The sequence below is a fragment of the Eptatretus burgeri genome, chromosome 11, assembly GCF_056783735.1.
Source record: "Eptatretus burgeri isolate ZD-2024b chromosome 11, Ebu_testis_v1, whole genome shotgun sequence".
Classification (NCBI taxonomy): Eukaryota; Metazoa; Chordata; class Myxini; order Myxiniformes; family Myxinidae; genus Eptatretus; species Eptatretus burgeri.
In genome coordinates, this window is record NC_140971.1 from 55884984 (window position 1) to 55900034 (window position 15051).

The following is a 15051-nucleotide window of genomic DNA, read 5'->3' on the forward strand; positions in this document are numbered from 1 at the left end:
AAAAATGGTTGAGCTGAAGAACTTACGTGTGGGCTGACTTTGCTACACAACACTCCTACACTGCAAATGATGAGGAAGACCCAAACATTGCAAATCTCATTCCACTTCCCCCAATCTGAAGATGATGGCCCCATTGGCTGGGTGCGAATGGCCACTTCCCCTCCCCCTCGAAAAGCCTTCCCTGCCCCACTCTCCCCTCCCCCATTTATTCTATTTGATCTCTGGGGAAGTGCAATTGGAGTGGCTGGCTTCTTTATGGCTGTGGGCTTTCAGTGAGGACGCCTGGGGATACTGATGGCATGGATGATGAAGACGTGCACAGTTAATGATGCATTAAAGATGCAAACAAAAAATTTCTACCTCATAACTGCTCAAAGTTTTTGTTATAGTCAGAATTCATAGCTTGCAAACTAATATGCAATTCAATTACAAAGTGATGTGGACCAAGCAATATGAAGTTGCTATGAAGAATAGGATTCATGTAGAAAGGATGAGTACACTGTTGGGGTACATTAATTTTCATGGATACATGAGCAACATTTCTTTTCTGTTTTTTTTTTTTTTTCCACAGGAGCACGTAAAGGGGGTTTAAGGAAGTGCATCACAGAACCAACAATGTGATGCGACTTGATGGCAATTGCAAGTGACCAGAAACCGTACAAGCGAGATATGACTCGGCTGTGGCATCTCCATACCTGCTCAAAATCTCCAAAACATAAAGATGACGTTTCATCTTCTACTTTCCTTAGAATGTAGATCTCATTTAAGTATAATTAGTTCAATGACAGATGCATGAAACAATGCACAATAATTGTCATGGTTTGTAAAATAAGCATGACGTGTTAGCATATAAAATGAATGCATGATGAAGAGGTTAGCTTTGTTTACAAGGTGGCAAGGCATGGGCTACAACAACCCACAAAATCACAAATCACAGCACATCACAAGGTATGGAATGGCACAGCAACAAGTGTGAAAAGAAGCATTTTCTTAAACTGGAGAGGAAGTTATGAGTCATGATTTATTTGCCAAGATGGCAACAAAAAATTATTTTTCACATATAATACAAGCGTTGCTCTAAGAGTTTTGAAATGGATATGTGTGCCTGTTGGCTTCAAAAGGTGTCAGATGAGAAAAGTCTCTACATCGATGTCACAACTAATGTACAATCGCAGAAACATGTAATTTATCCATTTGCTTCAACACTATAACAGCTCGGAAAAAGGTTACACGGGTCGTGTGGTCTGTTTACCTGCCTCTCTCCATTGGTATTTATTGCCAGACCTTCGTGTCCCTATCATTTCCTTAATCAATTTATCTTGATCATCTTACCTGTCTATTTGGTTTTCGTGAATTGATATCCCTTGTCCATCAACTGCTCCTCTATGTTCCATTGTCAGTGTGTTTGCACCGATACTTCCAGTAGTTTGGGATTTCCATGATGTATGGGATCCCAAGTTCAAAAATACGATATACGATGATAATTTGTTCCATTGTATACTGTCCTTGCAAAGCCTGTAAAATCTTGACCTGCAAGCAATTTATGTAAATGCTCTTCTGTGAGCCTGGACCTCCTGAATTCAAAAGTGGATGCACAAGTGGACTTGCATTGCCTCAGATTCTTCTTCGTGCATATACCTTGACAAATAGCAACTCATAAATAGAAATCCTGATTGAACAGTAAAATAATGGCATCAGTTGCAGATAAAGGTATTGGCAGCAGCAGAAAAGTGGCTTGCTCTAATGCCCTGCTGGAATTTCACAATTCTCAGTGGTTAACTACATGGTCTATGATTTGGCCGTGGTTAGCACAGTCGAACACTGGGCTTTCCTGTTTTTTTCCATTTGTGCAAATGATGACAGGTCCAAGCATGCGATGAATGAATCCGGTTTAATGTGGACATCCAGGGGTGGATCAAGTTGGGCAGAAGGCTTTTTGGTTAAGGTCATGAATCAGATATTTGTTTGGGATATTGGTATTTTCCCAGCACTACCACCATTGATCTTGCACCTAAAAGTGTGTGTGTGTGTGTGTGTGTGTGTGTGTGTGTGTGTGTGTGTGTGTGTGTGTGTGTGTGTGTGTGTGTGTGTGTGTGTGTGTGTGTGTGTGTGTGTGTGTGTGTGTGTGTGTGTGTGTGAGATCATTTTTTAAATCAAATGGATCCATTTAAACTAATACAAACTAATTAAAGGCCGTTCGCATGGGTTTACCAAAGGGAGTTCCTGTTTAACAAATATTTTAGTTCAATGAAGCAGTGCCTGATTGGGTGGATGAGGGAAAGGCAGTGGGTAGAGACTTTAAGAAGGCATTTGATAAGGTACCACATCGGAGGTTGTTAGCCAAAGTGAGGGCTTGTGGAGTGGCTGGTCACGTAGCTAATTGGATTGCACCTGGCTTCGTGGTAGGAAGCAAAGAGTGGCTGTGAGTGAGAGGATGTCTTGCTGGGAGGATCTAAGTAGCGGGGTACCTCAGGGATCAGTACTTTGACCATTGCTATTCATTATTTACATCAACGATTTGGATAATGGGGTGAAGAGTAAGCTTTCCAAATTTGCAGATGACACAAAGCTTGGAGGTGAGGTGGATAGCGGAGCTGATCATATACAGGAAAGTATTGATACTTGCATAGATTGGGCAAAAGATTGGCAGATGTAAGTTAACTTGAGCAAGTGTAAGGTGTTGGGGATGGGAAAGAACAATGAAAATAGAGATTACAGGATGTGAGGGTTAATTTTGGAGCGTGTCACACAGCAGAAGGATCTGGGGGTGGTAATAGATGCGGGAGGTAAACAGGCAGCACAGTGCCAGGCAGCTATAGGTGGAGCAAACAGGGTTTTAGGCTGTATTCGGAGGGGGATCATTTATAAATCAAAAGAGGTGGTGTTAACATTGTATAGGAATTCAGTGAGGGCCACATCTAGAATATTGTGTGCAGTTCTGGTCACCACAGTTCCAGAAGGACATAGATGCCATAGAGAAGGTTCAGCTTTGGGTTACTAGATTGATTCCAGGCCTCGCTGGACTCAGCTATGAGGAGTGGCTGAAGGAGACGGGGCTTTATACACGAGAAAGGAGGCGGTTACGAGGAGATATGATAGAGATGTTTAAGATAATGAAAGGTATCGATAAAATAAGTGCAGATGAATTATTCAACAGAGTAGACAGTGATAGGACCAGGGGCCATAGCATGAGCGTGAAGAAGAGGAGAGTTAAGACTGTAGTAAGGCAGGGGACTTTTACTCAGAGAGTAGTTAATGCATGGAATGGCCTCCCTGGAAAGGTAGTGGCAGCAAAAAAGTAGATAAGTTTAAATTAGAATTAGATAGGTACCTGGAAGTTATGGAGATAGAGGGGTATGGGGATGTTGATTGGACTTTTAGGTTTTTTGAGCATTGATGGGTGATTGTGTACATAGTGCTGTTGGTGGGGGTCTTGTCAAGGGGGGGGGGGTGGTTGTGTGGTTGATGTGTGTGTGTTTTAACTCAGCCCATGCCCCCTCCCCTGAGGGGAAGTAAAGAAAAAAAATACAATAACAACAAAAACCCGAAGAAAACAAAAAAAAACAAACAAACATTTATTTCATTTAAAATAACTTTTTTTTTGCATTTTATTCCTTGGATCTTGTGTGAATGGATTAGTATGGTGTTCATGCAGGCATGATGGGCTGAATGGTCTCCAGCTGTGTTGGATTTCCTTGTTTCCTTGATCTGTTAAAAACTCACATGACATTACACTTAATTATCCTCCCAAAGACAATATGTTAATTGACTTATTTAAATGAGTCAAAAGTTAATTGAAATAATAATTACTCAATATTACTTATTGTTGAGATAAAGAGAGCCACCGTTTTGTTTTTTTTTCCTAGAGAAATAGGCCGTGGCTCAAGGAGCCTTTCGTGTTAAACCATCTCGTTTGACTATTTTGTCCTATTATAGAACTATATAATAGTCCTATTATAGAACTATATAATAGTCCTATGACTATTATAGAACCTAGATGAAACATGATTAACCTCCCGAATACAAGGTACAGTTGCATTTGTATTTGAGACAAGGGCCAAAATGAGCTAAACTTCTGGAATTAGTCTGACAGAAGCAGTTTGATGGACATGTTGTTTATTTGATGTGTTCCAGACAAGCTCATAATCACCAAACAAAAGGCAAAAGAAAACTTTTGGAGCAACTCTCATATTGAAACCTTGAATTATTTTTTAACATTGCTGGCACGGCTCTTGGACGAGCTGTGTTAAAACAGCAATGAATATGAAGAGAATGTACAGCATATGTTGCCGAATCAGTCTGAAACCTGCTGGAATATTACGAGAAATTTTTCCTTATAAACTAAAAAGTTAATTCATGACAAAGTCAGATCAAATTAGATAGAATTGTGCAACAATGACTCATGAAAGAGGAGAAGATATTTGGCAAACTAAACCAGAACAAAGGCGGTCGTCTTAGAAAAGAGGCATAAAAAAAAGATGGATACAATGACATGGATCCTCAGCTTTGAGAGATTTCAACATTAGTGACAAAACAGCAAAAGGTGTAACACACAATCAGACAGGGTTACCTTTAAACAGCGAGTTTGAGTATTGGATTTCCCATGTGACATTCTTCAGAGGCAGAAACAGCAAGCAAGAGACAAAAAAGAGGAGGTAATAACTCAAGGTTAGAAATCTTAGGAAGCTCCACCTGGAATCAGAGAGATTTCAAGGCCTCACTCCTACTGGTCCAAAATCATCACAGTGCCTGTGGCAAGTTGACCTTGTTCCTACAAAGAAGTCAAGAAAGCTATGGCAAACCAACCAGTGAATAAACAAGTATGTTGGATAGACCAGGTCCTCCTGGAATTACCTGTGTGGACAAGGGTGCTAAGCAACCTATTACTGGAAAGCAAGGTCATGACAAATGCACAATCTATACAAAAGGATACTTCGGCTCTGTATTAAAACGTGGAAGGGAAAATTTTTTGCCTGTTATTAGTAAATACTTCTGTAAACCATGCAATTGTGATATGCTGTGAAGGATTTCTTGTATTAATTCTAAAAACATTCCTCCTTTGGAGAAGCTTCAATAATAATACATCTAATGAAATTCATCACGACATCCATACAAAGTTGGTGTAAAAATGTTTTTTTTTTTAATAACAACAACAAAATTCACGAATGCATCAAACCCTGTCATGTGAATGAAATAGGTAAACACTAAAATTACAGAAGCAAGATGGAACCATAAGGCCTGGAATACTTAAGAAAGTCTACAGGATTGGAGTACGAAGTCATGTGGGAAAGGGTAGAGGGGTGGGTACATTCTTGTGTCAATATTACTAAGGGATAAACAACCATTAAAAATGCACAAATGGCCGGTCAATAATTTTGAGGAATGGGGTATTTGTTGGCTTCCAAGAGCTGAGATTTATTTTCCCTCATTAAACTTGACATGTATGCTTGCTATATGTCATCAAGGTCATTAATCTGACATTGTTGTTTTAGAATGTGCTCATAATACAGAGGTTTGCTACATCATGCAATTGTCCATCTTACTAAAATTGAGCTCAAGCTGTCAACAATATTTTATGCAAAGAGGTGCCAGCTCAAAAGAAATCGACAAACGCATGGTCCATGCGTGTCAAATCAGCAATTATGGAGGATAGCAATGTTAAGGTCATGAAAATATCTACAGCACTAGCAATTTTTCAAGGTGTTGCTGTCTTCACCATTCATGAACACATTGACAAATCTAAGGGCTCGATCAGTAACATAGAGGTCGCCCAAAATGCAGCACTCTTTATTGATGGCAACAACTGAGACCAGGTCACAAGCTTCCCCAACACTGATTCGGTTGACTTGATTATTCGTCTGAGATCTGATGACAAAATGTGGTTTCAGCACTGAGATCCTGAATCCAAATCGAAGTCCACAAAGTTGAAACACAAGAGACTAAGGCCTAAGTCACATTTGCCACGGCGGCCGTGGGGTCTACAAAATCTATGGCCACTAGCAATTATAGGGCGGCCGCAGTATTTCCACGGTCACACAATGTAGCATAAAATAAAATAAAATATGTTTTTATTTTTCAGGGAGCTGCACGGTGTATTTATAAATTGTGGAGACCGAAAACGTGGGGGTGCCGTATGGTCTTTGATTTGATGTCACACGGTGACCTTAGGGCGTTCCTGCGGCGGCCATATAATTTTCAAGGCAGACGCAAGGTGCCCACAAGGCGACCGCAAGGGGGCCCTAAGGCCAGACGGCCAGACGGACGGTAACGAGTGGGCTTTTTTTTTTACCGGTTCTTTTGTTTCGGCTTGTCGAATTGCTACGGCGAACGTAGAAATGAAAAAAAAGTTATAACTCCGCGCTATAATTCCACGGCAACCCCTACGGCCTGTAAAATATAGCCAAACGGCGTAGGGCCACCCTGAGGCCACCGCAGAAACTCTGCGGCCGCCGCAACGTTTCTGTCAATTCAGAGGGCGTACGGCCGCCGTATCCTCGCCGTAGAGCAAATGTGACTTAGGCCGAAGGGACAACAACCAGCTGAGAAATTTTGCACCCAACCCTCAGCTGGCAAGATCATAGTTTCGATTTTCTGGGATGGCAGGACAGTCCTACTGACCAACGACCTCCCTCATAAAACTACAAGCACAGGGCGATATTACACCAGCCTCTTACAAAAATTGCAGCAGACGATCAAGAACAAATGCTGCTGGATGTTGAACATAGATGTGCCCCTGCTTTATGACAATGTACCTGTGCAGACTGCCAATCATGACTGTGGTTTCAACAGCTGGATCATCCTCCATATATCCCAGACCTGATCCCCATTAACTATGATCTGCTTTTACATTTGAGGTCTCACCTGCATATCCGCCACTTCGGAACCAACGACGCAATGGCGATGTGGCCAGAGGAACAATTTGAAAACTTATATTTTACTGGTATACACATTTTGTCAAACAAATAGAAGAAATGCATTGAAATGAAGGAGCACTATATTGAAACGTTGTAAGAAATTGTGTTGAGAAATTTCATGAATGCCCTTCATAGAAACACAATTATTTCAGCATACAAGATGTGGCTTTTCAAAGGTTAGCACAATATACTCTCTCTGCTATAAAAAAAAAAAAAAACTGAACATGTAAAATCAACAATGTAATTTTTGAAGAACTGTTTCAGCATTCATTCCAAGTGCCTTTTTGGCACTAATAGATGTGCAGAACACTTGATTGCAAGTTTTCTATTAAATTAATTGCCTTATGCAATAATTGCTCACAAGTGCAACTCATGCACCCTTAGGTTTTTTTAAAGAGCTGACAAGAGACATTCTGAGCAAATTTGAAACAGTCTTTACCAGTGTGTGGATCATCCAAAAACACACCGATTACATAATTTAAATCCAGAGTTTCTAACACACAGTACCTCATGCAGTGTTAAAAGGATAATACTTTACTTTTAATAAAATAATGATTTTAAAGATCATTGAAATACATAATGCGGAAGTTTAGCACAACTTAAGCAGTCTTATACACCACCATCAGACTGTAATAAGACGACGTTGAATCGTAGTTTAGGAGATGGAGGCTTTATTGATCACCATAGAACGCAGCATCAATCAGCATTGTACATCGCCATATAGGTGGCTACTTCACCCCCTCACATACCATGCCCTCATGCTAAATATACATCGATATGTAGCATGGTTATTGGAAGTATTACGAAAGCATGACCTTGTCATGTTGAATCATCCCTCAATGCTCAAGCTACCTAAAAGTCTTGCCAACATCCAAAAATAGAAATATCATTGTCTACTCTGTTGAATAATTAATCTGCACTTATTTCATCGATACCTTTCATTATCTTAAACATCTCTATCATATCTCTTTGTAACTACCTCCTTTCTAATGAGTAAAGCCCTGTCTCCTTCAACCGCTCCTCATAGCTGAGTCTAGCTCGGCCCGGAATCAATCTAGTAGTCCTGAGCTGGACCCTCACGATGGCATCTATGTCCCTCCAGAACTGTGGTGACAAACTGCATGCAATATTCTAGATGTGACCCTCACTAAATTCCTGTTCAATGTTAACACCACCTCTTGATTTATAATTGATCCCCCTCCGAATACAGCCGAAAACCCGATTTGCTCTACCTATAGCTGCCTGGCATCGTGCTGCCTGCTTACCTCCCGTATCTATTACCACCCCCAGATCCTTCTCCTGTATGAGACGCTCCAAAATTACCCCTTGCATCCTGTAATCTGTATTTTCATTGTTCTTTCCCATCCCCAACACCTTACACTTGCTTAGGTTAAATTCCATCTGCCAATCTATGCAAGTATCAATACTTTCCTGAATATGATCACCACCCCCTCTGCTATCTACCTTACATCCAAGCTTTGTGTAATCTGCAAATTTGGAAAGCTTACTCTTCACCCCATTATCCAAATCATTGATGTAAATAATAAATATCATTGATATAAATAATGAATAGTAATGGTCCGAGTACTGATCCCTGAGGTACCCGCTACTTACATCCTCCCAGCAAGACATCCTCCCACTCACAGCCACTCTTTGCTTCCTACCACTAAGCCAGTTTGCAATCCAATGAGCTACCTGACCAGCCAGTCCACAAGCCCTCACTTTGGCTAACAACCTCCGATGTGGTACCTCATCAAATGCCTTCTTAAAGTCCAGATATACTACGTCCACTGCCTTTCCCTCATCCACCCAATCAAACACTGCTTCATCGAACTCCAAAAGATTTGTTAAACAGGAACTACCTTTGGTAAACCCATGGTGACTACCTTTAGTCTGTATTTGTATAAATTGTTCCTCATCTGGTCCTTAATTAATGTCTCCAACACCTTCCACACAACTGAAGTCAAGCTAACAGGTCTAGAGTTTCCCAATTCTTCTCTGGATCCTTTCTTGAATAACGGTGTTATATTTGCGACTCTCCAATCCTCCAATACCTGTCCTGACTCCAGTGAACTATTGAAAATATCCGTTAACATCTCGCTTACCTGCTCAGCCACCTCCATCATTACTCTTGGTTGAATATCATCTGGGCCCGGAGCCTGATCTTCTCTTCAATTACCGAGCTATTCCTTTACTTCCTCCACTCCAACCTGGATCTTCCATAAAAGCCCTTCCTCACCTCCTCAAGAGACACTCTCAGCTATTGGCAATTCTCCTGACTGTTCTTGTGTAAAAGTTGAAGAAAAATACCTGTTTAATAAGCCTGCCATCTCACTTTCATCACTAACCACTCTCCCGGTGCTATTCCTCAATAGGCCCAGACTAGTCCAAACCAGTTATTTTCCCCTGATATACTTAAAGAAAGCCTTGCTATTATGTTTAATATTCGTAGCCATGTCCTTCTCATTCTCTCTTCAGGCTTGCCGGGTTATTTTCTTAACTTGCCTCTGTTTACTTCGATCCTGATATAAATCCAACTCCAGTCCTGTTATTTAACACCTCATTGGAATGTACACACTCTGCACTCTACACATTTGCTCCTTGAAGGTTTCCCATTTCTCTGATGCTGATTGTCCTGTTGTTGGAGTCTCCCAATCTACATCACCCAATTCTCTCCTCATACCCTCAAGGTTTGCCTTCCTGAAATTTAATAGCTTTCCTCTACTATCCTGAACTCCAACCCTTAACAGTATCTAACCAAACCTCCACCTCCTCCATCATATTGGGATCGTTACTTAAAAGGAGGTCAAACACTGCACTCCCCCTCGTGGGCTTATCTACAAACTGGGTTAAAAAGCAATTTTGGACTAAAACGAGGAAATCCTCATCCACTCTGCCCATTCCCTGTTCCTGGTCACAATCTGGCCCTGGCAAGTTAAAATCCCCCATAATCAATACTCTTCCCTTATCACATGCCCTTTTGAATTCTTCATGTCCTCCTCCTTCCTCCTCTTCCTTCACACCCAGAGCCCTACAAAAGCATCCTCCCAGTCTCTTACTGTTTTTACAATCTCTACCCACACAGAATCCTCAATATTTATTCCTTCCTTCATGTCACCCCTTTCTCATGACACAATGCTCTCCTTTACCCAGATTGCTACTCCTCCTCCTATTCTCTCTTTCCTATCACACCGATACACCTTGTTGCCTTTTAATCCTGTCCTCCAGTTACTTTCCTCCTTGAACCACGTCTCAATCACTGCAACTATATTAAGGACACATTATGTCCAATAATGATGATCATGAAAATGGATGACAAGCAAACAAAATTGGATAGCTGCAAAACTTGCCTTAATAGTTACATTGGCTTCAGTGACATTCAAATGCTCATAATCTTGGTGTTGTGAGGGTTAAATGAAAAAAAGTAATCCACTCGAGCTTATTGTTCAAATTGGCTCTTGAGTAATCTGTCATTGTAATCTGGTATTGCAATCTATTGCCATAATCCAAGTGACCAACCAAACCAACTGAGGTCTAGAATATTTTATTTTCAACCCCGTAACATCAGGAAGCCGCAGCTTGACTTCCCATGGCAATACCAGCCAAGCGTGCAGCATCGCAGAACGAGTTTTTGTTGATTTTTAATCGGCTCATTTAAGTAAGATTAAGCTGCAACATAACATGCATGAATAGCGTGTATAAAAATAATAATAACAAGTGGTGCCAGGCACAACAAATCCCACCCATTTCAGGCATAAAGTTATTTTGGGGATCAAATTTAAATTTGATACATCCTTAACCTGAATGTTGATTATAAGGAATAGAATAAGGAATATTTTAGTCTTAGTTTGAAGTCAATTAAACCATTTTTGACGAAGTTATGAGCGAAAAACGATTTTGACCTTTTCGTGACCTGACCTTGACCTTTGACCTAATTGGACCCAAAAGTTAATGGGGTCGTCCGAGGTTCATTACCCACCTGTGGATACAATTCGACAGTGTTTGAGCCAGCCGTTTTCACGTAAAGTTGTATTTTTGTAACCATGTTTTAGTTTTAATGGAAAATTTGTAATTTTGACCGATGACCATGACCCCCAAAACTTCGGACCCTACCGATCTTCACAAATATGCATTTTTCACTATAGGAATGGGTAGGATTATAAGTGACAAATAGAATAAGGTTCACTATAAGCTTTGTTTGAAGTAAATCAGATCATTTTTGACAAAGTTATGAGCGAAAAACGATTTGGATCTTTTCGTGACCTTGACCTTGACCTTTGATCCAATTGGACCCAAAAGTTAATGGGGTCGTCCAAGGTTCATTGCCCACCTGTGGATTAAATTTGATAGTGTTTTCTAAAGCCGTTTTGCCGTAAAGTTGCTTACAGACAGACAGACAAACAAACAAACAGACAAACAAACCGGACGATTACAATATCCCGCTCCCTCCCTCCGGGGGGTGGGATAATAAAATAAATAAAAAAACAGAGCTGCGAAGCTGAAATGCCGAGGCTTAAAGGTCCCATGACACTCAAAACTTTCTGGTTATTTATGTATTAACTTGACCTTCCTCGTGAAGAAATCACCCATGTTTCTTTTTTAAAATGAACAATGGGATAATTAGACCAATATTTCGAACATTTCTGGTGCTTTTCACAACTTGCTATGCCCCGCCCCTTAAAAAAAGTTGACTTCAGCGAACCGCAGTCTTCACATCATCTGCAGAACGCGACTCGCACAGAGTGGATTGACTAGATGTCGCGTGCCGTATAAAGTACATAAAAATGCATTGTGCACATGTTTGCTATCTCACTGATCGTCTTAATTCCTGTGATTGTTTCGCGGAAAAGAAATTCTGCTTCTGAGCCGTGTATGCACAACAATCACGAGACAATTATTTATCCATTTACTACCTTGTCGTAGTCATGTAGAAATCCAATACATGTATCCACAATAAAGGGCTATACCATGTCCACAAAATATTAAATGTGACTGTTGAACCTTTCAATTAAAAAGAAACTTATAGGGACATACAAGTAAAATACTAAAGATTAATATTGCATCATTTCAAGGTGCAAGGAGATAATTTTAAAATCAAACAAACAATGTGAAAAACCTGCACCCACATTTTTCAGCTTATTGAATTGTTCATTGAAACCAGCCTGCTGGGATAGGTAAGATTCCACATACATGCAAGCCAGGTATGGCTGCACTCGACAAACATGGGTTTATTCCAAAGTGAAGGTATTGCTTCCATTGGCTTGCTATTCATTAACAATTAGCCAAAATGCTGTAATAAATGAACAGGGAAAAATATGTTGGCACAACTATGAAAGACAAATTTATCTGTCCTATTACACGGCCTCATAGCCTCGGGACTCTTACACATTGACTTATACATTGTGTTTATGCTAATACAAGTTACTTGTGAACTCTAGAGTTGACTAGTCCGATAAATCCGTCGTCCGCCGACTAGTCCGATAAATCTGACTTGCTGTAGCTTTCTTTTATTATTCTCTTTTCTTCATAGTTTCCTTCTGGTGCTACATGACGACAGTAGGAAGAAAATAAATAAAAATGCAACAGAACGTCAGATTTATCGGACTACTCTAGACAATTATGTCACAAGGTGTGTTCTGCACACAAGTTTTCATCGTATCCGGACAGCGAGGTTGCTTCGTTTTATGCGCGGAGAGATACGGCCGATGACATGCGCTGGCCTTGCTTGCGATTCATTCGCCGCGGTGCAACATGCCCGCTGCACTGCGCTGGTCACGTCACCTCACGAAAATATTTCGGATATCGAGCAGTATGCAAGTCGAATTTACATTATTGAATTATGAATAGGATTTAGTTTAACCAGTTGTTATTGCCAAGTCTTCCTTCGATGTCCTCCCGATCATCATGAACTCCGGGAATTTCAGCCATTTTCCTCTGCTTGTTCTGCTTCGGGCTCGAACTGGTAAGGCCGTATTTCATTTCCAGCTGCCTGAACTTCACCTCCCGCGACTACGTTATCCGACAATTCTCCATCTGATTCAGACCAAAATCCTTCATTTCTCTGACACTACCTGTCGCTACCAGACAAATCAAAGTCCATGCCATCCATTATTCAAAACCAAATGTTTGATTTTTTTTAAAGCAGAAATGAACGAAGCGATTGAGTCGATGAATCGAATGTGGAAACACACAGGAAGCCAATAGAATCACGTAGACCACCAACCCGAGTAATTTACGTGCAGCCTTTGTCGTCCTGCAGTTGACGTCATGTGGGTTATGCCTCTTTCAGTAGATTTCGGCAGAATTTTTAGGGGCGTTCTCGAAGAGGCTTGTTTTTTTTTAATTTTACATTTTACAGAATGAGTATTGTGAAAAAACATTGTCAGATCTGAAATCACGATGAAAAACTCTGATAGGACATATATATATATATATATATATATATATATATATATATATATATATATATATATATATATATATATATATATATATATATATATATGCAATTTCAGTACTTTTGGGTGTCATGGGACCTTGAAAGGCCTTGTGAAGCCAATGGGTTAAATTTAACCATAAAGAAGACACACCTGAGCAGAAGATTGATCATGCAAGATTCGTCCTGTGCTTCTGGGGAAATCATAATCATCCACGCTAATTAAGACGTTAATTACAACACAAGAACGGGTAGTGCAACCTGACTGTTTTACATACCAATGATATCTAATTTGGTTTTGCAGCCCACCATGAAAAAATTAGTAGCTTTTTCAAGCCTGTGTCATCGGTGCAGCCTAGCACATCAGTGGATAGATACAACTGATGTTGCAATGGCTGGAGAGAACAACACAGCAACCGGTGCGGTGGAAGAAAAACCCTGGACTTTCGATTCCACGGAGATAACTTTTGAGCCCCAGAAACGTGTGCGACAACATCCTGATCAAGCCTCAACTTCAGGAACTATCGAATAATCTTCTGAGTAAAGAAAATATTTATGACTCCAACCAAATCAACCCAACACTTTCTGTGGCCAGATAAAGCTTCCCTTCACTAATAATAGAAAGTTCCTTTCAAATTGGTGCAGTACCCATCCCTAGTTGCAATATGACACTGATATTCCGTGGAAGCTGCTTTCTGTCATCCTTGTGGACAAGTCAAGAACGAGTTTCTCAAATTGCGTGCTGAAGATTCAAGGGAGTTGTCAAAATAGTTGAAACGCAAAACAGTTTGGCTCTTAGTTGAAATTTAGGATGAAATGGTGGAAGAGATGGTCCAGACAATCTTGCGAGGCATCATGAAGGAGATAAGAGAAAGACAGGTATTGGACTAATGGCAAATCAAACAGAACAGATGTCTGCATGTCTGCACACAGTCAGTGACAAGCTGGAAGTGGAGAAGAGTTTTATTGCATTCTATAGCCTGGAACAATGTGATGTTGAGAGTATTTACATGGCAATCAAAGATGTTCTCATGCGCATGCATCTGAGCTTGAATAACTGTCGAAGTCAGCCTTTTGATGGAGCCGCCACTTTCCAAGGATCTGCAAATGGAGTTGCTGCGCACATTGCCCGAATTGAACCACAGGCTGTACAAACCCATTGCTACATGCACTGTGTGAACTGAGCAGTTCAATATGTTTTTTCGACCATACCGTTAATGAGGGACTTTCTAAATTTCATCCAGGAACTTGCTAACTTTCTCAGACACTCTTCGAAACTCAATGACATCAAGTCTATTGCTGACTCGCTACAATGTCCGCAATCACACGTCCTCCCACTTTGTCCGACAAGATTCACGGTAAAGTTAGAGGAAATATATGGCTTGCACGGACATCTGGGTATCCTCCCAGAAGTTTTGAGTATCAGAGGCTTCATCAAGCCTGGTGTTGTGACAAGCTGGAAGTGGCGAAGCCTGGCTGGTTACAGGTTAGGGTGGTTGGTTTGGGATCTTTAAGTCCCGAGTTCGAACCCCTGTTGGTCATTGAATCAACACCAGGTGCGGTTGACTCAGCCCGTCATCCTTCTGAGGTCGGCTAAATGAGTACCAGTGTGGGCATTGCATCAGCGGCACAGCCGTGCCCTCAGCCAATGATGCTACCCACAGCCTTGTGCTGCATACGGAGGAGGAGGAGGGTTCATCG

General features: G+C 40.8%; 1 protein-coding gene across 4 annotated transcripts in view; it reads right to left on the bottom strand.

Moving 5' to 3' along the window:
- The window catches only part of LOC147017111 (potassium/sodium hyperpolarization-activated cyclic nucleotide-gated channel 2-like), a 94943-nt gene that overhangs the window by 45016 nt on the left and 34876 nt on the right, over positions 1-15051 (bottom strand). For 3 of the 4 annotated variants that reach the window (XM_085846495.1, XM_085846492.1, XM_085846493.1), the window contains exon 7: positions 4571-4613. The exons of the other annotated variant lie outside the window; for it this stretch is intronic. In XM_085846495.1, the coding sequence (XP_085702621.1) occupies positions 4571-4613 (43 nt within the window). The remainder of the gene's footprint in view (positions 1-4570; positions 4614-15051) is intronic. 4 annotated transcript variants of the gene reach the window in all.